Here is a 24,916-nt window from a genome sequence, read left to right as displayed (position 1 = left end):
ATTTATTTATTTATTTATTTATTTATTTATTTATTTATTCATGAAAGGCACAGAGAGAGAGAGAGAGAGAGGCGGAGACACAGGCAGAGGGAGAAGCAGGCTCCATGCAGGGAGCCCAACGTGGGACTCTATCCCAGGATGCCAGGATCACGCCCTGGGCCAAAGGCAGGCGCTAAACCACTGTGCCACCCAGGGATCCCCCTGGATTAGATGGATTTAGCAGACATATTAAGATCATTCCATCCTAAAACAGCAGAATACATATTCTTTTCAAGTGCACATGGAACATTTTCCAGAATAGATCATACAGTAGGTCACAAAGTAGGTCTCAAAAAGTATAAGAAGACTGAAGTCATACGATGCATCTTTTCCCACCATAACACTATGAGACTAGAAGTCAACTACAAGAAAAAGTCTGGAAAGATCAAACTAGATGGACATTAAAAATCATGCTACCAAACAATAAATGGGTCAACTAGGAAATAAAAGAAGAAATGAAAAAGTACGTGGAAACAAATAAAAATGAAAATAGAATGGTCCAAATCCTTTGAAATGCAGTAAAAGGGTCCTAAAAGAGAAGTAAATAGCAATACAGATCTACCTTAAGAAGCAAGAAACATCTCAAATAAATAACCTAACTTTACATCTAAAGGAACTAGAAAAAGAACTACAAACAAAGCCTAAAGCCAACAGAAGGGAAGAAATAAGAAAATCAGAGTAGAAAAATAAATGATCTAGAAATGAAAAAGACAATAGAACAGATCAATAAAACCAGGGGCGAGTTCTTGGAAAAAAGAAAAACAATAAAACTGATAAACCTTGAGCAAAACTTATCAAGAAGAAAAGAGAAAGGGCCCTTCAAAAAATAGTATCACAAATGAGAAAGAAAAAATAATAACCAATACCACAGAAATACAAATAACTATAAGAGAATATTATGAAAACTATATGTCAACGAACTGGACAACCTTAAAAAAATGGATAAATCCCTAGAAACATATAAACTATCAAAGTTGAAACAAAAGGAAATAGAACACTTGAACAGACCAATAGTCAGCAAAGAAATTGAATCAGTAATAAAAAAAATCCCCCCCCACAAAAAAAATCCCCAAAAAACTAAAGTCCAGGACTAAGATGGCTTCACAGATGAATTCTACCAAACATTTAAAGAAGAGTTAATACTTATTCTTCTCAAATTACTCCAAAAAAATAGTTAAGGAATGAAAACTTCCAAATTTATTCTCTGAAGCCAGGATTTCCTTGATAATAAAACCAGAAAAAGACTACCAAGAAGAACCATTGGCCAATATCTCTGATGAACATGCTTGCAAAAATCCTCAACATAATACTAGCAGATCAAATCCAACAGTATATTAAAAAAAAATCCTTCACCACCATCAGCTGGGATTTATTCCTGGGCTGAAAGGGTGGTTGAATATTCACAAATAAATCAATGTTATACATCACATTAATAAAAGAAAGGAAAAGAACCAAATGATCAAGACAATAGATGCAGGAAAAGCATTTGACAGTACAACATCCACTCATGATAAAAACTCTCAACAAAGTAGGTTTAAAGGGAACATATCTCAACATAATAAAGGCCATTTATGAAAAATCCATAGCTAATATCCTCACTGGGGAGAAATTGAGAGCTTTTCCTCTATGGTCAGGAACAAGACAGGGATGTCTACTCTTGTCACTTCTATTCAACAGAGTACTGGAAATCCTAACCATAGCAGTCAGACACCATAAAGAAATAAAAGGCATCCAAACTGGGAAGAAAGAAGTAAAATTTTCACTATTTGCAGATGACATAATACCATATATAGAAAATGCAAAAGATTTCACCCAAAACTGATAGAACTGACAAATCAGTTCAGTAAAGTCACAGAACACAAAAATCAATGTATGGAAATCTGTTGCATTTCTATACACCAATAATGAGGCAGCAGAAAGAGAAATTAAGGAATCAATCCTATTTACAATTGTACCAAAAACATAAGATACCTAGGAATAAACTTAACCAAAGAGGTGAAGGACTTATACTCTGAAAACTATAAAACACTGATGAAAGAAATTGAAGATGACACAAAGAAATGGATAGAGATTCCATGCTCATGGATTAGAAGAACAAATATTATTAAAATGTCAACACTACACAAAAGCAATCTACAGATTTAATGAAATCCCTATCAAAATACCAGTAGCACATTTTACAGAGCTAGAACAAACAATCCTAAAATTTGTATGGAACCACAAAGACCCCAAACAGTCAAAGCAATCTTGAAAAGGAAAAGCAAAGCTGGAGGCATCACAATTCTGGACCCTCAACTTATATTACATAGTTGTAGTGATCAAAACAGTATGGTACTGGCACAAAAATAAACATATAGATCAATAGAACAGAACAGAAAACCCAGAAACAAACCCATAATTATATGGTCAATTGATCTTCTACGATGCAGGAAAGAATATCCAATGGGAAAATGATAGTCTCTTTAACAACAAATGGTATTGAGAAAAACTAGATAGCAATAGAAAGAATGAAACAGGATTACTTTCTTGCACCATACACAAAAATAAATTCAAAATGGATTAAAGGGGATGCCTGGGTAGCTCAGTGGTTGAGCATCTGCCTTTGGCTCAGGTTGTGATCCTGGGGACCTGGGATTGAGTCCCACATCAGGCTTCCTGCGGGGAGCCTGCTTCTCCCTCTGCCTATGTCTCTGCCTCTCTGTGTCTCTCATGAATAAATAAAATCTTTAAACAACAACAACAAAATGGATTAAAGACTGAAATGTGAGACTTGAAACCATAAAAATCTTAGAAGAGAACATAGGCAGTAACTTATCTGACATGGACTGTAGCTACATCTTTCTAAACATATGTCTTCTAAGGCAAGGGAAACAAAAGCAAAAGTAAACTGTTGGGACTTCTTCCAAATAAAAAGCTTCTACACAGCAAAGGAAACAATCAAAATTAAATGGCAACCTTTGGAATGGGAGAAGATATTTGCAAATGACATATCTGATAAAAGGTTAGTATCCAAAATGTATAAAGAACTTACAAAACTCAACACCCAAAAACCAAATAATCCAGTTAAAAAATAGGCAGAAGGCATGAATAGACACTTTTCCAAAGAAGACATACAGATGGCTAATAGACACATGAAGAGAAATGCTCAACCTTACCTACTATGAGGGAAAAGCAAATCAAAACTATAATGAGGTATCATCTCACTCCTGCCAGTATGGCTAAAATTGACAGCATAGGAAACAATAGGTGTTGGTGAGGATATAGAGAAAGGGGAAGACTCTTACACTGGTGGTGGGAAGGCAAACTGGTACAGTTACTCTGAAAAATAGTATGGAGGTTCCACAAAGTTAAAAATACAAGCATTCATTGATCCAGCAATCACACTACTAAGTATTTACCTAGAGAATACAAAAATGCCGATTCAAAGGGATACATGCACCCCAAAGTTTATAGCAGCATTATCTATAATAGCCAAGATATGGAATCAGCCCAAGTATCCATTGACTGATGAATGGATAAAGATGTGATACACACACACACACACACACACACACACACACACACACACACACTGGAGTATTACTCAGCAATAAAAAAGAATGAAATCATGCCATTTGCAATGACATGGATGGAGCTAGAGAGTATTGTGCTAAGTGAAAGAAGTCAGAGAAAGACAAATACCATATGATTTCACTCACATGTGGAATCTAGTAAACAAAACAAAGAAGCATAGGAAAAAAAAAAGAAGAAAGGTAAACCAAGAGACAGACTGTTAACTATAGAGAACAAACTGATGGTTACCAGAAGGGAGATGTATGTGGGGTGCATGGATTACCTAGGTGATGAGGATTAAGGAGTACATTTGTGATGGGCACCTGGTAATGTATGGAGGTGCTGAATCACTAAATTGTATGCCTGAAACTAATATTATACTGTTATGTTAATTAATCAGAATTTAAATAAAAACTTAAAAAAACTTTCTTTAAAGTTCAATAGTATTCCATTGTAGGTTTATATCATATTTTGTATATCCATTCATCCATCAGTGGACACTTGGGTTTTCTACCTTTTGGGTATTGTGAATACTATGCCTATAAACACCACAAAAGTGTTAAAGTTTCTAAGTTCCTGCTTTCAATTCTTTGAGGTATATATCTAAAGTGGAATTGATGGGTTACATATTAATGCTATGTTGAACTGTTTAAGGAAAACCAAACTGTTTTCCATAGAAATCTCACCTTACTATTGTACCAAAACATAAGATACCTAGGAATAACAACCTTACCATTTTACATTTCCATCAGCAATGCACAAGGGTTCTAGTTTTTCTACTTCTTTGCTAACACTAGTTACTTTGTGTGTGTATGTGTGTTTTGTTTCAGTTTTTCTTTAATAATATCTGTTCTAAGGGGGTGAGAAGTGGTTATCTCACTGTGTTTCAGATTCACATTTCTCTAATATCTAGTAATATTGAGCATCTTCTCAAGTGCTTATTGGCCATTTGTATATCTTCTTTGGAGAAATGTCCATTCAAGTCCTTTTGCTCATTTTTTAATCAAGTTGTCTTTTTTGTTGTTGTTGAGTTGTAGAAATTCCTTATACCTATCTGTATTCTTATACTTAATCCCCACTTATATTCAGAGACAATTATCCAGAATTATTTTAAATTTTTATACCTTTAATATTGCTATAAAAATGGTTTCTTTCTCCAAAAATAACAACCTTGTGATGTGTTAGTAAGTATAACTTATGTCCTTAAAAACTGGTAAGGCATAGGAGTCTCAGAAGCTAGATGGCCAGAAATGACTAAATTGAACTCTAACATCCTTTATTTTCCCTTATTTTTACATCATGCCATCTATGGTACCATTAAATTGAGTCTCAGAAGTGGGTGTATATTCTAAAATGGTATATAAAACTAAATCAAATTTCAGATCCTCTTTGATTATTCCATTTAACAATATATTGAGGATGTATTGTGTGCCAGACACTGATGACTATGAATGATATGGAAATTATGCCCTTCCCTATTTGTAATTTGCTTGATCTACATTATTGACCCTGAGAAGTTGGCAGTTATACAGTGGATCACAATCACCATTTTATATTAAAACTAAATGCAAAGGAAAATATGATATTAAATTGGAAGTAAAGTTATTTAAAATTCCTAGCAACATAAAACAATTTCTAAGTTATAGTCATTAATGCTATATTTAGGTGTGTGTAGTTCTCTGGTTAAAGAAAGATATGTGAAATCACAGACTCACAGCTGACTAAGGCCTTGTTTCAGTCATGAAAACTTTATGTTATCCATTCACTCCAGGCTCCAAAGTTAAAGAGACAGGATCAATATAAGGGTTCCTTTTGTGCCTCATATACCAACTGAAATATACTGAAAAAGTTTAGAAACTTAAATAATGTCTGCCTGATTTGCTTTGTAACATGTGTTCATATACCATGTCAAGCTTGATATATATATTTCAACAAGGTTAATGGTTCATAAAAGCTGTTTGGCAAAGTTATGAAATGATCTAAGTGGATCTACTTATTTTTATTAGAGACAAACAAAGCACAAGCTAATACAAAATAAAAATCCCCATTAAGGCTTTTCAGATAGTACTGAAAATATACTCTTTGTGGTAGAACTTCTTGCTCCATGACTTCAACCCAGCAATTATGATAATGATGACTCAAAGAATAATGAGTATTTGTTACTATGTATTGAAAGCATATGCCAAGCACATAATGAACATCATTTGATATAACTATAAAATCTCATTTTGTATTTCCCTGATGGCAAGTGATGCAGAGCATTTTCTCATGTGCATGTTGGCCATGTCTATGTCTTCCTCTGTGAGATTTCTCTTCATGTCTTTTGCCCATTTCATGATTGGATTGTTTGTTTCTTTGGTGTTGAGCCACAATGAGATACCACCTCACACCAGTGAGAATGGGGAAAATTAACAAGGGAGGAAACCACAAATGTTGCAGAGGATGCGGAGAAAAGGGAACCCTCTTACACTGTTGGTGGGAATGTGAACTGGTGCAGCCACTCTGGAAAACTGTGTGGAGGTTCCTCAAAGAGTTAAAAATAGAGCTGCCCTACGACCCAGCAATTGCACTGCTGGGGATTTACCCCAAAGATACAGATGCAATGAAAAGTCAGGACACCTGCACCCCGATGTTTATAGCAGTAATGGCCACAATAGCCAAACTGTGGAAGGAGCCTTGGTGTCCATCGAAAGATGAATGGATAAAAGAAGATGTGGTTTATGTACACAATGGAATATTACTCAGCCATTAGAAATGACAAATACCCACCATTTGCTTCAATGTGGATGGAACTGGAGGGTATTATGCTGAGTGAAGTAAGTCAATCGAAGGACAAACATTATATGTTCTCATTCATTTGGGGAATATAAATAATAGTGAAAGGGAATATAAGGGAAGGGAGAAGAAATGTGTGGGAAATATCAGAAAGGGAGACAGAACATAAAGACTCCTAACTCTGGGAAACGAACTAGGGGTGGTGGAAGGGGAGGAGGGCGGGGGGTGGAGGTGAATGGGTGGCGGGCACTGAGGGGGGCACCTGACAGGATGAGCACTGGCTGTTATTCTGTATGTTGGCAAATTGAACACCAATAAAAAATAAATTTATTATAAAAAATCTCATTTTATTTTATTTTTATTAAAAAAATATTTATTTGAGAGAGACATAGAAGAGTGCACTCACATGTGTGTGGTGGTGGGGGGAGGGCAGAGAGCGAGAGAGAGAAAAATCCAAGCAGACTTTGTACTGAGCATGGAGCCTGATGCCAGGCTTGATCTCACAACTCATATCTGACCTGAGCTGAAATCAAGAGTCAGATGCTTAACTGACTGTACCACCTGTGCTCCCCAAAAGATATGTCACTTTAAAGATACAAAAACTGAGACTCAGTGAGGTTAAATAAGTTTTATAAAGTCAAAACACCTCGTAAGTGGCAGAACCAGTATTTGATGTCCAATGTCTGATTCCAATGCCATGCTCATCCACTGTACTGAATTGCATTCTACTGATTTCAACAAAAAAATCAAACACTCAATGCCTTTTCCATATTCAGTAAATATATAGATCGTCCTCAAAGGTTTTTCTATAAGGATAAGCAAGCATGTAAATGTTATTTCATTGTAGGATTACGAAAACTATATCTCATTATCTGAAAAGAGAGAAAGAATAGTTAATACTATATACTTTGTGTAATGTAAGGATTATAAAATAAATATTTCTCAAATATTCTGAGTTACTTCAGGAAACTACTTAAAGAACTGTTAAGAGTTTCCACTTCCAATATTGGCCAAGTAGCTCCTGTCAAAACACCTATAGTTACAGGTAACTATAAACCCAGGACAAAATATCTTATAAAAGCCTGATAACATTGAAGAAAGATAAAAAGCAGGTAAAAATTAGAGTGGAAAGGTCTACATGTAGAAGACAGGAATGGCACTAAAATGAGTGTTTGATTTTTTATTTTAAATATGGCTTTTAGCCAGAAGGTAAGCTATATAGGATGATTAAGAAAAAAAGAGGATAGAAATCTACAGTCTTACTGGCATGGAGAACTAGAAGGTGGAATGTGGAGTGACAGCTGCTGGGAAATGATGGAAGAGAAATCCAGAGAGAAGGAATCTCAAATTCTGAGTGTAAACTCTGCTTAAATCTCTTGGTAACATTTGAAGTAAGTATTGATATGGTACATACCAAGCATCCTACCAAAGCCAAAAAAGAATTGGACAGAGTTTTTAGCAGGGAGCTACTATAGCGGAGAGAGAATTTGGAGTTTGAAAGCAATCAAGTAAATGATTTGCCAAATCAAAAAACAAAATGAAACAATTAACCATTTAAAATATTCAACATATAGGAGTGCCTGGGTGGCTCAGTCAGTGAAACATCTGACTTTTGATCCCAGCTCAGGTTTTGATCTCAGGGTCATGAGTTCAAGCTCCTTGTTGGGCTCTATGCTGAGCATAGAGACTACTTAAGAAAATAAAATGTCCAAGATATAACTCAAAACTACTAGACAGGAAAATTTTCCCATATTTACAAGAAAAGACAATTAATGGAGAGCAAACTCAAAATTACCCAAATGGTAGAATTATCCCATAAGGATTTAAAGTGGCTATTATAAATATGCTCAGTAATGTAAATAAAAATGCAGTTATGATGAATGACAAATAGGAAATCTCAGAAGAACAGCATCTATAAAGATGGAAATTACAGAACAAAAAAATATCTGAAATAAAACTTAAAAATTCCATATCATAAATAGTTTTGCTGAGTGGGCTTAAAAAGTGAGTAGGAAGATAGAATTAGGTTATCCAACTAAAAAAGAAAACAGGAAACAGACAGATTAAAATTGGAATGACTAAAGCCAGGGCACTTGGGTAGCTCAGTGGTTGAGCGTCTGCCTTTGGCTCAGGTCGGGATCCTTTGGCCCGGGGACTGAGTTCCTCATCAGGCTCCCTGCAGGGAGCTTGCTCCTTCATCTGCCTATGTCTGTGCCTGTCTCTCGTGAATAAATAAACAAAATCTTTGAAAAAAAAAAAAAAGGAATGAATGAGGCCTCAGGGACTTAAGGGATGATATCAAAATGTTTAATACGTATTTAATTGGAATCCAAGAAGGAAAGGAAAGAGAAGATAGAATAGGAAAAAAAAACCTGAAATAAACAAAGTTGAAAAACTTCTAAATTTAGTGAAAACGACAATTTACACACAAAAGAAGCTCAGCAAATCTCAAGCTGAATAATAAATGCAAAGAAAATCCATGTAGGCACATCAAACTACTAGTCAAACTACTAACAGTCGAAAGTAAAGAACCTTGAAAGTAGCCAGAGAAAAATGATACATCTCATGCAGGGGGAACAATGATACAGATAAATGTGGAGTTCTCATCAGAAATAGTTGAGGCCCAAAGAAAATGACATGTGATCTTTATAGTACTGAATGGAAACAAATAAAAGAAAGCCCTCTTAATCCATAATTCTATATCCAGTGGAAAAAATGATTTTGCTCATATGTGGAATTTAAGAAACAAAACAAACCAGCAAAGGCAAAAAGAGAGAGAGAGAGAAAGAGAGAGAAAGCAAACCACGAAACAGACTATTAACTATAGAGAACAAATTGATGGTTACCAGACGGGAGGTGGGTGCCCAGGGGGATGGACTAACCAAGTAATGTGGATTGAGGAGTGTACTTGTTGTGATGAGCACAGAGCGATGTATGGAAGTGTCAAATTACTATACTGTACACCAGAAATTAATATAATACTGTATGTTAACTAACTTAAAAACTTTAAAAAAGAATTCATATAAAATTAAAAAATGAAAGTGAAGCAAACACTTTTTCACAAACAAATACTAAGAGAATTCATGACTGGCAAAATTTGACTATAAGGAATCTAAAGGAAGTTCTATAGGCTTCAGGGAAATGATACCATTTGGAAATGCAGATCTACAGAAAAACAATGGAGAATATCAGAAAAGTAAACACATAGATAATTTTTTTAAAAATGCTACTTTTCCCATAAATACCCTAAAACACATATTTCACTTATATTAAAACAAAAATACTTTTTTATATTAAAGCAAAATTTAACTTTGCAAAAAAGGGTTTATAGCACACATAGATGTAAGACATGTAAACAATGATAGTATAAACAACAGGATGTTGATGGTGAATCGGTGTATACAGTTGCAAATTTCTTACAATTATGTTAAGCATTACTATATTAACTCTAAGCAGACTTTGGAAAGTTAGGATGTGTACTATAATCCCTAAACCAGCAGCTGGCAAACTACAGCCTGGGGGTCAAATCTGGACCAGCACTTGTTTTCTACAGAAAATGTTTACTGAGTCCTGGCTTAAAATAATCACTTAAAAATAATAGTTCAAAGAAATATAGATAAAAAGCCAATATCTAAATTAAAACAGAGTGCTCAATGCCAAAAGAAGGCACTGAACAACAATACCACCACAAGGGAAGAATAACCATAAAATGGTTGGTCAAAGTACAACCAAACTGATAATTACATTAAATGGAAATGGACTGAACACTAATTAAAAGATAGAGATCTTCAGAATGAATAATAATTTAAAAAAAAGACCCAATTAAAAGACACGTACTTTAGATGCCAAAATGCAGATGGGTTGAAAGTAAATGAATGAAAAAGATAGGCCAAGCAAGCTGCAAGCATAAGTAGGCTGTAGAGATTTATTGATCAAATAAAGCAAATGTCAAAACAAACAGTATTAGCAGGAATAAAAAGTATTACTAGAGATATAGAGGAATTTTTGTAAAAATAAAAGGGGGTCAGTTCATCAGGAAGACATTATAATCATAAATGTGAATATTCTTAAAACAGTGTTTTAAAATATATAAAGCAAAATTTGACAAATTTAAAGAGAGAAACAGAAATACAAAATCATTGGAGATTTAACATCCCTAACTTATCAACTGAAAGAATATCTAGGTTTAAAAAAATCAAGAAGTGTGTTTATCAGATTTAGATATCTAAAAACAATTACCCAGGTTTTTAGCAATTACCCAGGTGTATCTTAATAACACCATGGATCATGACCATTCCTCCTGAGTCAGATCTACATGTGGATGGAAGGCAAGTACAGGAAACAGAGTTGGCCCATTGACAGATGTACTTCTCCTGATTATCTCGGCAAGAAATGTGTTACCATTTTTCATTTAATACCTGGCTTTAGAATTATGACAATTTAGAGATGTCTCTCTAATTTTACATACAAGGAAAATATCCAGCGAGCTAACCAATTTAGTCAAACTATACAGCTGTTAGAAGCATGTACTGGAGCAAAGGTCAGTCTGATCTTCAATATATCTTTTTATTATACAGCACTGCCTGCTTGTTGACAGTTGCATAGATGACTAGAGACATCTAGATTACTGTGGAGGATCAAATAAATCTTTGGGACCATCTGAATTTCTTGGTCTGATTGATCCTAGCTTCCCTAAGATCTCAGAAGTCTTTTTCAGTTCAATCAAGGAGATAATGTAGGTATAGAGCCATGTAAACCTCAACAACTATTATAAATGATTTATGTCCAACCCATATCCTTCACTAAAGTAACTGTACTCAATTGCTTGCCTTAAGCTATAGTTACAAATGGTTCTAATGTCTTTTATTTGATTGAGGAAGTCAAATATCACATTTTGCATTTATCTAGGCATATCTAATAGGCTGCAAATGAAAGTAAAATTCTAAGGAAGTCAATAATATATAAAATGAGTATTTTATTTCTCTCGGCTTCCTTTCTCTACAATAACAAGAATGTGATGAGCTTCAAATTTCTCTACTCATTGCCATATATTTTAAGCTTTATATACAACATAGCAAAGTGAAAAGAATCTATATAAATACCATTTGCATTGATATAACAGAAACCCAGATGATGAATATTAATACTCAAAGAATGTTCTTTGGCGATGACTTCAATAAATAACACTGTCACACATAAATTCTTTCCCTGGATAGAGCAATTTTTCTCTTTTAGGTCTCTGAGGCTTTAGATTTGACCACTGTCAAATATCATGCTATTACGGGAAACAACAGGCAGGGGGCAGCAGATTTCAAAGAGGAACAAGTAAATGCAGTGACCTTAGTGACAACTGCTATAGCAGAAAAAAAGATTTTTCTCTTATCTTTTTCTGACTGTTCAGTTGCTGTCTATTTAAACTATTATCTAATTTTATAACTTTAAATTGTGCATAGATACATATATGATAAAGCAAGATGTCATACAAATTATAATTATGATAAAAACTAGGATTCTAAATAAAATCAGAAATATATGATATTTGAAAGCTCATACAATTAAGATTACTCAAAATTTTATATATATGTACCAGTATATGTGTGTGTGCACATATGCATATGTGTATCTTTGTTTTTAATATTTCTCTCCTTCATTAGTGAATGAAGACATTGTGATCTTCTCTGCTAGTTGACAAAATCCTGCTTTTTTGTGCTATGATCATAAAAAAAAAAAAAACTTGTTGCCACTCAGGGGAAAAATTTTATACTTTCTGAAAAGGTTTTTTGATGGTACTAAAATATTTAGCATTGTCTAATATTAAAAACTCTTAGAGCAGTGGCATGGCAAAGCACGATGACACACATAGCTCCCTCCATGCTCCAAGGGTCTAAAGAATGCTCAAATTGAATTAAAATAAAAGTAGGCCAGAAGCCTCAAAGAAACTTCTTATTATGTTGGCTTTATTAATATTCTACTATATTTATATAATAATCTCACCATTTTATTTTTTTTAATTTTTTTTAAAGATTTTATTTATTTATTCATGAGAGACACACACAGAGAAAGAGAGAGAGGCAGAGACACAGGCAGAGGGAGAAGCAGGCTCCATGCAGGGAGCCCAATGTGGGACTCAATCCAGGGACTCCAGGATCACACCCTGGGCTGAAGGCGGCACTAAACCACTGAGCCACCCAGGCTGCCCACCATTTTATTTTGAAACAGACTTTATAGAAAAACTAATCAGAACTAGGGTAGAATAAAAGCAACAGTTATCACCACCAGTTTAAAAACAGGTAAAACCAAGGCCCAGAATGTATAAGCAACTTGCACAAATCAAATATCTCCCTAATGACTGAAGGAGGAAAATAATTGGTATTCTCTTAGTCTCATGTACTGATAGTAATGACAGTTGTGCCAGAGAATAAAATGAATAAAATTTATTCAGAGCTTAATTATTCTTTATTACTTACTGGTTTCCCTTGAACTCCTCTCTCTCCAGGGTTTCCAGTCTTACCCTACATAAAGAAGAAAAGGCTTGGGTCACAGTAGGTCACTCACCAAATATTAACCACAGACACCAAGAAAAACAGTGAAGATTTTATATGTTTATCTTTAATGTGAAATGCTTTACTACTTACAATAAGACCATAAGGCCCTCTTTTTCCTTGATCTCCTTTTTCACCCTAACAAATTATCAATATCAGAGGAGTTAATATGGATGTGAAATATGGTCTTACACATGCTAGTGTATAATCACATGCAAGAAAATAGAACATCAAGTACATAGCTCAATATTTAAAAGAAAACATTTCTCTGTGTGTAGTAAAAACTTTATGTATGTTTCATACTTATGCAAAGAGAAAATTTAGAACCATAATTTTGTAAGGAACTACAATAGTTTTAAGTCAGGTAGAACATATATGGGCTCCCAAAAACTTAACTGCATATGAAATGAGAAAAATCAGTGTTTACCTTGGCACCTTGTATACCTTGTTCCCCTAAGAGGCCATCTGGTCCCCTTGGTCCCTAGGGATGGAAAAAAAGGCGTACTGTTAATTTGAAATGTTTTTTTTCTTACTGTTAGGCATCCTTACAAATGAACACATTGTCTTCTTTTTGACAAATTCCTTCTGCTTATTTCTGTACCATGGCCACAGAAAAGAATACAGCTAGGTATACAGATGAACCTATTTGTATGGGATAATCAAGTCAATGATTTAATGCCAAATAATAAATCAGATGACCACAAATACATAATACAGGTTAGTTATTTGAATATTTTGTTCACTTTATTTACTCAGGAGCCATCCACAATTTATTCTAAGAACAACTCTACATTAACTTATAAGTGGCTGGCTTGTTTGTCCAACAGTCTTAAGTTTTATATTTTGGGAACGGCATTCTTCTCTTTATTAGAGAATAAGCACTGACTGTATTGTATCCACTAGGCCCCTGCATGACAGCAGTTACTGAAAGGTAGCTAGGGCACAGGAGAGGGACAGAAAATACTGCTGGGAATACTCATGTAAATGTAAAACTTCTCAGCTAAGTTGCTATCTGGATTTATTCACTAGTTGTGAGGAACCACTAGCTGCAGTAGCCACTCTCTAATAAAATGATGGCATATATCTCTACACCTAAATTGTAACTATCCTTGGAAGGTCTTAAGGTCCCTTTCAAATGAATTAACTCTCTACAACACTGACAACACTGCAACATCTACTACAGAAAAGGTACCACAGCAAGTGTTACGGGGACAAACAACTGTAAGGAAGTTTCTCCTTCATGAAGTTTAAAGAGTGGTAAGGTGAATTATACAAATGATAATATAGGGAGGTATAAGGCATTTTAAGGGCTAAAAAGATTCAAAGGAGGGAGAGGGTTTTCATATCTCTGTATATGGAAGAAAGATACCATTTTGACATTTGGAGTCATGCTTGAAAAGGAACTCTGGACAGAGAGAAAGGATGAGAAAAGGGTACAGAGGCAGGAAAAAAGATAACCAAAAATGAAAAAAGTAGTCTCTTCAGCTGGTCTACTGACTACATGTAGTATTTCTTAGGATTTCTAAACTATTTTCTATACTAAGAAATAATTACTAAGAAATAATTGTGAAAGACTGAGACTTAAAAGGTGAAAGACTAGAGTTTATATTTAAATCAATAGGCACTGAAGATTTCTATACAGAGTGGTGATACAAATTTCCCAATACAACATGCTGATTTGAAGGAACCTCCTAGGCTCCTTCTCTTGTATCCCATCTGAGGTCAGCTTGGTTTATTCTATGTTCTCGAAAAGCTGCTTACCATGATAGGATTCTCTTCCTGGGTGCTTTTAGGGTACTGCATTCCATGATCCTCTCAGGCACATTCATGGGATTAGAGAGAAGGCTTACACTCCATGAGGACCTAGAGCTCCACTGGTCACAGTAAAGTTAAAACCATAATTCTAGCCTTTCAATCTCAGTCTGTATTGAAGGTACTCCATGATCTGGCCCTACCTTCCTTTTCTGCCCTATTTTACTGTAAAGGACTGTAAAACTGAGTTACAGTCTTATTGTGTAGAACCTTGAATGTCAAGTTGAGGAATATGGACTCAATTTAGTAGAGAAGAGATCTTCAAAGGGTGTTACTCATTTAACAAACATTTGCTGAGTGTCTATTAGAAGCCAGGCACTGTTTCAGGCACAGACGATGTGGTAGGGAGAAGAGACACATCCCTGAATTCATAAGCAACCAAATAAACATATAAACTTAAACTATAAAATGACAGTAAGTAGTCAAATGTAAGTAAAATAAACGAGTGTAAGAGACAGAGTGGTGTACGAAGCCTCTCTAAAATGGCATATGGGGAAGATCATTCTGGCAGAAGAAACAGAAACAATAAAGGTCCTCCTGGGATGGGCACATGCTTGGGATGTTTAAGAGTTAAGTGACTGAAGAAGAAAGCAAGAACAATTATTAAAGAATGACTCTGAAGTTTTAAGTGCAAAGATCCCTTAGGAACTTGTACTAAACATCACCTTTACCTTAAAAATTCAACAGCCTATACTGATTCTCTTTCTCTGTCACCTTCTATGCACATTCCCCTCTTTCTGCCATATGAGAAAACACTTTGCAAAATTTTATAACAGATGGTGGCTGAGAGAGTATGAAAAGGAATGAGTGTTGTCTGGTGACAGATGGCAGCGACACTTGTGATGAGCATAGCATAACCTACAAAGTTGTTAAATCTTTATGTAATATACCTGAAATTAATGTAACATTGTGTGTCAACTATACTTCAATTTTTAAAAGAGGAGGGATGAGTGGTTCACATGCTAAAACACTACAGAAAACAAATGAGATCTAGACTGAAAATGTGTCCACTGGGAAGTTGGCACTTAACCCTTTTGCAACCTGAAATCTCTATATTGGATATTTTGTTACAAGAACTAGTAGAATGGTGACAGCAAACAAATGTAGTGTAGGTTTGCTTGGGTGGAGAGAATGAGGCAAATATAATGAATGTGATTCCAGACAATCAACCACAATGAGGCAGGTACTCCAAGGCTAGTGCTAGAGACAGAAGTCATTCTGTTTAGGTTTATTTTTTTTTTTATTTTTTATTTTTTCTGTTTAGGTTTAAATGGTAGTATCCATTCAACTAAATCTTCCCAAACATAGAGCTATAAATTTAGAATTTAAGAAAAAAATAAAAAAAAATATTGTTTGGTCCAAAGACGTCAAGTTTCTTTTCTTACATAAAATCGGATTAAGTGGCTGCCTGGATATATACATAGAAAAGATTGCACCTAGGTCAGGAGGAGGATCTCATAATTAACTGCCGGTTTCTGCCTCTGAACATAGATCATCAAACAACAAAGCTGAACTAGTACAAACTCTGCTTTTTTAATATGAAGAAATGGAAGCCTGCAGATATGAGTTGCCTGATTCATATGACTTCTAAATATACAAAGACTTTAAATAGTTGTGCTTTATTAAGTTTATATTTTTTTCAAATGTTAAAAAGAAGTAAGGGTTAATCCTGTTAACAAGTGAATTTAGATTGAAATAGGACTTGAAGTTTAGAGGAAGTTTATAAGATGAATATGAAACATTTATAAATAAAATGTTGATTGATATTATAATTGAAAAGAGCTCCCTCCAAAATTAAGGAATACATATAGTAATGATAATCACTCATTTTATTATGTTTTATATCAAAATACTTTTACTTTAAAAAATACTTTCAGATTATTATTTACTAAACCAGCACTACACAGGGAACAAAGAAAGAAATTTCTGCTCCTACAATGATGACAAAGATAACCACATTTAGTTTGAAAAAAAAGGTCTATGTATAGCAATTGCATTAATTAAAGGCTACAAAGCCTAAGATTGCTGGTTAACAGGTTAATGCTGAAAGAACTCTAGGAAAGCTTAATATTCTCCATGTTTCAGTTAACACCAAATTAATTAACTAAAAGCTTAGCTTTATCAGCATCTGTAAGTTTCACTCTGATATTACTTGTAAAAGTTGCCCCATGGGTTAGTTTATCTGCTCTCTTTGACTCCTGAAACAAAATAAGCTTTAGGACAAGTTCTAAGAGAGATATAATAGACACCTAATTGGGCATAAAGTTATCTTTTAATAACTGTTTTAAAATATCTGATTATCAGGGTGCCTGGATGGCTCAGTCAGTTAAGTGTCCAACTCTTGATTTCAGCTCAGGTGAGGATCTCAGCAGCTTGAGGTAGAGCCCCGCATTGGCTTCCATGCTGGGCATGGAACCTGCTTAAAATTCTCTCTTTCCTTTTACTTGTATCTTTTGCCCCCAGTTGCATACATGTGTGCTAAAGAAAAGAAAATATAAGAAAACAAAAGGTCCAATTATCTATAAAGCTCTTGGAGAATCTATGCTAGCTAAATTAAAGATCTGATCTCTTCCTCATCATCTGTAAAAGAAGTTAAAGTTGGCTACAAAGTGGCTATTAGTAAATTCTAAAAACGAATAAAGTCTGATAGCTCAGCTAAATTAAGCACGTATCATAAAACGACAAGTACTTGAATTGTAGGCAATCGTCTTAAAGCATTAACAAAATTTCTGAATAATCAGTATAATCTGAGAAATTAGATGATAGGAGATAAATGTTACAATTAAAAAAATTATCATTAATATATTGATATAAGCTGCAAACTAGTTTATGTAGGAAGCTTTTATCAGAATTTTAAGACCATCTCTATAATGCTTGTAATCAATTTTAATAAGCTAAAGTATCTATGAGTGGAAGAAACAACCTTTATTCACCGAACAAATGTCTTTCTGACTTGGATTCAGTATGTTTGTTGTCCTTTTAACCACATCCACTTTGCTTGACCCCTCTATTAATTTTAAATTACTCAGATGCCTAACTAATTATGCCTAGCAGTCTGTTCTGGCTCTTGATTGATATAGCTGGGACAAATGTTCCCTTAAACAAAACCTAATATTATCTGTCATTTTGTGGGAAAAATCATTTCTTTCTAATCTTGTTATAAACTTTTTCAGGAGAAGAAACCACACAAAAAGCTCATCTTTAATACCTGGAGTGCTCCAGGTAGCAATAGCACTGAATCTAAATGCAAATGCTGATAGCTGGTTTCCCAATGTGGTTTGCATTTCCTTAAGAAGCCACAAATCAAAATAATAATAATAATAAAAAAAGAAGCCACAAATCAGAATTTTTATGGTCCTATCCATTCCACCTCTTGCACAGAAAACCTTAAGCCATTACATATTTCTAAGACAGTTATTTCAATTTTTTCCCTCACTTAAGTATTAAGTAGTATAGAATAAAAAAATTACTCAGTTGTATGCCTGTATACCCCTTCCTCCCTACAAGAAAGGGTACAAAAATCTGAAGTTGCCTAATGATCAAAGGCCCAATCCATGGGCAAGGAAGGAGAGGTTAACTTTGCTCAGTATGTCATCTTCCTGTTTGGGCGGCTGGAGACAGGACACAGAAGTACATACTGGAGAGATACCAAAGGATCTGCTACCTAGCCCCAGAGAGTTAAATGTGCACAAGGACAGCAGCTAACGTTGTGCTGATCCCTAGTGACCCAAAAAGCCTAAGCCACCATCTTTCTGATACTGCAGTAGAGAATCCGCTAGCCTATATTACCTATAAGACATATATGATTGTACATATTAATTAGCTTTGGCATATTAAATTATCTTACTACACTTAAATGATTACTCTTTAGCCAAATTTGGCAGGCGAAAAAAAAAGCTTAGAGTATGTAGGATAAATAATAATAATACCTTAAATTTAGGCCAAATCTCTCACCTAAGAATCTCAAACCATAAGAATAATACTTTTAACTAATCCTATTCTTTTTCAACTATATAAAAAGCAGGATTATGCAACCTTCATAAAGCAGGTTAGACAAATCTTCATTAGATTAATTTGTTTAGGTTGTTTTCTGAGCTGACAGACATGCTGCCTGTTGAATTTTTCTTATCCTCTGGAAAAGTACTAATATTGTACAATACTTCAAAAGCCACTGGGTTGAAACTAATTAAATAGCAAAATCCAAGTGGTCCTGATCTAAAAGATAGTTATCCTTGAATCCTCCTTGGTATGAAGAGAATGCTTGACAAACTATAAGAAACCAGTAAATGTTAGATAGTTGAATGGCAGATTGATAGGCAGGCAGATCCTTAAGAGTGTGTCCTATTATAGATGATGTTCACATGGCCATGTGATAACAGTGTAAGTCACAGGCAAAACAGTAAGGGCATATAAGCATTAGTTCCATAATAATAATCTGTGTGATCTCAGGGTCAATGTATGTAGGGCACAGCTTCCTCCTCAGTGTACTGTGACACAGTTGTGCCATGAGAGGTTATAAGTATGCTGGGAAGATCAACTCCCTCTGCTTTTGGGGTGGCATGGAAGAGCTACAGCACATGGAACTTCTAGCCAGATACCTTTTTCATTTACCTCAGTTGGTTAGACATATTTTATTTATTTTATTTTATTTTTTGCAATTGAAAAACACTGGGAAAGATAGACTGAGCATATTGAGATCACATCTATAGTGGAGAGTTCATCCATAGTGGAGAACAGATTGAAAAGAAGAAGACAGTAAAAATAGGAAGATATTATGTGACATCTGGAATGAAACTTTCTAATAATATATTCTTCTCAAATATTCTGGTCTTCAGTTCTGTTTTTGTATTTCCAATGTTCAGGAATTACCTGAAGTATCTTCCTACAAGGAAGTGTTTTTGTACTAAACAAAGCCTTTATTCCTAAGTAAGATTTCTTGGGCAGCCCAGGTGGCTCAGTGGCTTAGTGCCGCCTTCAGCCCAAGGTGTGATCCTGGGGACCCAGGATCGAGTCCCACATCAGGCTCCCTGCATGGAGCCTGCTTCTCCCTCTGCCTGTGTCTCTGCCTGCTCCCCGCCCCGCCGCCCCCGTATGTGTCTCATGAATAAATAAATAAAATCTTTAAAATAAATAAATAAATGAATGAATGAATGAATGAATAAATAAATAAATAAATAAGATTTCTTTGTTTAGAGACTATTGAATGAACTTTAAGTAATTGTGAGAAGCCATTTGGGGAAATAATCAGTAAAATGTATTTGGAGAAGAAGAGGAAAATAGGAGGCAAGAGTTGAAAACAAAGTGGCAAATCAGAAAAGGATAACAATCTATTGACTGATGAATGGACAAAGAAGAGGTGTCGTATTTATACAATGGAATATTACTCCACCATCAAAAAGAATAAAATCTTGCCATTTGTCATAACATGGATGGAACTAGAGTGTATTATGCTAAGCAAAATAAGTCAGCTGAAGAGACAAGTGCCATGTGACTTCAATCATATGTGGGATTTAAGAAACAAATCAGATGAACACAGGGGAAGGGAAGGAAAAAAAATAAGATAAAAACAGAGGGGGAAGCAAACCATAAGAGACTCTTAACTACAGAGAAGAAACAAGGCTGCTGGAGGGGTGGTGGGTGGAGGGATGGGGTAACTGGGTGATGAGCCTTAAGGAGGACATTTGTTGTGATGAGCACTGGGTATTATGTATAAGTGATGACTCACTAAATTCTACTCCTGAAACTAATACTACACTATATGAATTTAAATTTAACTAACTTGAATTTAAATAAGATCTTGGGAGAGAACAAAAAAAAAAAAGGAAAAAAGGGTAACAATCTACCCAGGGATCATGGGGAGGTTAGAAAAAGACATAGCAGAAGAACTTTCCATACGACTTAGGAGAAAGCACAAGTGGTTCAAGAGGAGTTCTTGCTTAATTACATGGCTTCTATAAGATCTCAATTAATTAACAAAAGGCAAAACAGAAAAAGTATTTCTGCTTTTTTTTTCAATTCTTACAAAACTGGTTGAACTTTCTCACTTTGACTAATACAAAGTTGAATAAACATATTGGATCTGACCATTTATTGCCTGCTAGCAGGGTATGGACCATTAAACGACAGTTTGGGTACAGAACATCTACTGCCAAAAAAAAAAAAAAAAAAAAAGAACATCTACTGCCATTTTATTTTATCATTTTAAATCTCATTTGAGCTAAAATAGATTTAGCCATCACAATTATTTATAGACTGTAAATTTGTAACCCAGTAAGAGACAGAGTTTTTCAGAAAAGAAATAATAATAAAAACCAATTTGCACTCTTTCACCAATCTTCACTGAAAACACAGGACATGGAACTAAAGTTACTATTTCAAACTGGGCATTTATAACACTTTTCTCTCATTTGCCACCTGGAAAAAGCAGTTTTTGTTTTGCTTTTAACTTTTGTTAGTTGAGCACCATGTTTTTAGAGTTTTTAAATATTTTCTTCAGTAGCTTTAAAAATCAAAGTAAAATCATACGAGAAAGGAGAATTCTTATAGCACACATATTCAGATTTATCAAGTTAAAAAAACACCTTAGTATTCTGTGTGGTGTCAAATAAGCATAGGCTTGGGAGATAGACACACTAAGATTTGAATCCTGGTTTCATCATTTCTCTCTGTCTGCCTGTAGGCAGACTCTCTGAGCTTTGTTTCCTTCAGCTATAATATATGAGACAATACATCTTCTTTGGGTAGTTTTGAGTATTAAGAAAAATAATATATGTCAAGGTGCCTGGTATGTGACAGACATGCAATAAATTGTGGTTTTTATTTCTTCAAAGAAAAAAAAGGGATTTAAAAGACTCAAAGACTAAAAGGCTAAAAGATTTCTAATTTAATTTTTTTTTTTAATATATGAGCATGCATATATATGACATGCTTTTTTTTTTTAATTTTTATTTATTTATGATAGTCACAGAGAGACAGAGAGAGAGGCAGAGACACAGGCAGAGGGAGAAGCAGGCTCCATGCACGGGGAGCCTGACGTGGGATTCGATCCCGGGTCTCCAGGATCGCGCCCTGGGTCAAAGGCAGGCGCCAAACCGCTGCGCCACCCAGGGATCCCTTCTAATTTAATTCTTATGCATAGTTACCAAACAATAATGATTATATTACCTATGATTTACAATTAATAAACAGTCATCCCGCATGTGTCTTCATTCCATTTCCAATTGCTCTTATTTTGTCAGGATATTATTAGTCCTTGCTAATGTAAGTCTCTTGTGAGTAGAAAAATTATTTAAACATCTTCACATTTACAGTTCTCGCAAAGAATGGAACTGGCAATTGAGAATGAAAAAGAATTCTATATGAATTAGTAAAATTTATAAAACATAAAATGGAAAAGTATGGCTTTATGAGTGCAAATGATAATGAATCACACTCAATCAATGTAGGTAGTTTCATCTAATATAATGAAAACAAGGAAAAAAACCAACAATATCTAAACACAATTGTGAAGACATAGGGCTCTTTTTGCTGACTACATCACTATTTATGAAATCATTTTTTTGAGTTAATGTACTTCTTGCATTAGATAACTTACTCTTTGTCCTTTAGGACCCTGACTTCCAGGTGGTCCTCTTGCCCCCACATGACCCTACATATTGAAGATTTAAAAATCAGTTATTGAATTCATAGGAACATTAGCAAAATAGGAGTTACAACCTTTCTTATGACATGTAATTCTCCCTGGGAATTCTTAAAATAAAATTGATTAGTCTCCTTAAAAATATGCTTTATTTATGAAATAAATGCCATACATTTCTCTCCCATTATTCTGCTATTCTTCTCTCCCCTAGTATTCCAACTGGTTTTCAGGAGGAACACAAGGAGTGACAATGGAAAGAGATACCCAGTTAGCCAATCTGACTAGTCTTATCAGCTTGGTTCATCAAAAAAGCAGTAAGCATTGCTGCATGACTTCTTTCTCATTATTCTAGACATTTATGATAATCCCATCACATAAAAATAGATTTTTTTCCTCTTATGATGAAATATGTCACAAAATGCACCAAATTAATGTGTCACAAATAGACCTTAATGAAGACAAAGTTGTTACTTATTACTAAGTCAGTTATAATTAATTTTTTTATATTTGATAATCTTTAATAAAGACTTCCTTAGAAAACAAAATTTATCTACAGGACATTAGGCAGATAAAAACCATCAACTTTTATAGGATCTTAGATTTATTTATTATCTTATGGGAGTAAAAAGATTGGCAACTGTATCAATCTACATCAATCTTCCTAATTTTAGAAGTCAATAATATGCCTATCAATGTCAATATCAAACTATTAGTTTATTAAGGCTTAGTAATTATTTAGTTTATTAAGGCTTACGATTTTCATATTTAAGTTGATAATAATGGCCAAATTTTCATAAGCAAACTTTATTTCTTTAGAGGCAAGTTTTTTTTTAGCTTTTCTGTATAACAAATGAAGTACTTTCAAAACTTAAGTTTTGGTCAAAGGTTTCTATGACTTTTATCTGCTTGTTTGAGAATATTTGCAAATTTCTAAGAAAAATATGTTGGAACTTGATTTTATTATCTTTCTCTGTATAACAAATGAAGTACTTTCAAAACTTAAGTTTTGATCAAAAAGTTTTATGATTCGTCTGGTCGTTTGATAATATTTGCAAATTTCTAAGAAAAACATGTTGAGACTTGTTGGTGATTTGTTTATCCAAGCTCATCTCTGAGATTGATTATTGATTGCTTTCTTATATGTGGTTATTCAAAAGAAAGTTTACATTTATTTTTGTTTTAGACTACAGAATTGTACGGATTATTAAATGTAATGATAAATAATATAGCAAGTAGAGATGAGGAAGTTTAAGATACCATGAAATATTCTAGCATGTTTTGCATTGACTGAGGAGAGAACTAGCCTCCATCAATTTATACATTACTTCTTTTGCATAACAATAAAAAGTATATAATCAAAATCATAGACTTAAATTTAAAGAGACAATCTAAAAGGGAATTATAAATCTTTTCTTTACTTACAGGTAATCCCAGTGGACCAATGGGTCCTGGATCCCCAGGAGGACCTGGATATCCCTACAATTTGAGTGAAAATATGAAAGATATAAAGTCTCCATCATATCTGATTCTTTTCATTGACGACAAACCAGTAAATTATAAATAGTAATAAAAAGTGATAATGTAAATAAGATCTCTCCTATCCAAGATAAAAAAAGGTCGTGAGAAATGTACCATAGTTAGAAATAAGACATGTTTACACAGAGGTTGTATAGCCTTTTATTAGTAACTCTTTCCTTAGAAAAGAAATTTGCTAACCAGAATCACATATTATGATCTATTGAGAAGAGAATATTCATCTTATCTTTCTGTAGGTTTTGTTAAACTATAAATAGATGTATGTCATATTATATAGATTAAGAAGTCATTTCATTGTAAGAGGCCAGAGAATTCTATAATTAAGGAATATGAATATGTATAAATACTCTAGCCTAATGTCTTAGTAGGTAATAATTCCTGAAATTGATTAACCTAATGGGTATATTAAATTTCTTAGTAGACAGAACTGGACGTAGCTAAAAAAACAATCTCATAGTACTTTGCTTATAATACAGAAGTTAAAACTAAGGTAAAATAAATTTGTGGACAGTATTATGTGCCACCAGATCTATTACAATACATTTTCTGAAAGCAAGATTCTTTCATTATTTTTCTTGTTCTGGTTCCTATCATATTTAGAAACTATTTAATAAACTAAAAAATGCAACCTATATACAATGTTTGTCAGCTATTCCTAACCTTAAAGACGCAAGAGAGCAAGATGAATTCTGGATTCTGATGTTTCACATATCAAAGAATTACATCAGGACCACAAAGTCATGAAACAGTGGCAATAATGATATGTGCCATATAAACTATAAGCTATGAAATAAAAGTAGAATCATAACTGAATTTTCTTTTTCATTCATTTCAGTTAATTTATGGTGGTTTAATTTCTTAAAACTACAGACTCGGGCAGCCCGGGTGGCTCAGTGGTTTAGCGCCACCTTCAGCCCAAGGTGTGATCCTGGAGACCTGAGATGGAGTCCTACGCTGGGTTCCCTGCATGGAGCCTGCTTCTCCCTCTGCCTGTGTCTTTGCCTCTCTCTCTCCCTCTCAC

At 34.3% G+C, this 24,916-nt stretch overlaps 1 protein-coding gene across 13 annotated transcripts in view; it reads right to left on the bottom strand.

The window, feature by feature from the left end:
- The window catches only part of COL24A1 (collagen type XXIV alpha 1 chain), a 387,560-nt gene that overhangs the window by 153,665 nt on the left and 208,979 nt on the right, over positions 1-24,916 (bottom strand). For all 13 annotated transcript variants that reach the window (XM_072754694.1, XM_072754691.1, XM_072754695.1 and 10 more), the window contains 5 exons: positions 23,782-23,835; positions 22,315-22,368; positions 13,336-13,389; positions 13,002-13,046; positions 12,834-12,878 (listed from right to left, as the gene is read on the bottom strand). In XM_072754694.1, coding sequence (XP_072610795.1) covers positions 12,834-12,878; positions 13,002-13,046; positions 13,336-13,389; positions 22,315-22,368; positions 23,782-23,835 — 252 coding nt within the window. The remainder of the gene's footprint in view (positions 1-12,833; positions 12,879-13,001; positions 13,047-13,335; positions 13,390-22,314; positions 22,369-23,781; positions 23,836-24,916) is intronic.

The sequence above is a fragment of the Vulpes vulpes genome, chromosome 3 (genome assembly GCF_048418805.1).
Source record: "Vulpes vulpes isolate BD-2025 chromosome 3, VulVul3, whole genome shotgun sequence".
Taxonomy (NCBI): Eukaryota; Metazoa; Chordata; class Mammalia; order Carnivora; family Canidae; genus Vulpes; species Vulpes vulpes.
Note: the sequence above shows the minus strand (reverse complement) of the source record. Positions and strands in the feature narration are given on the sequence as shown.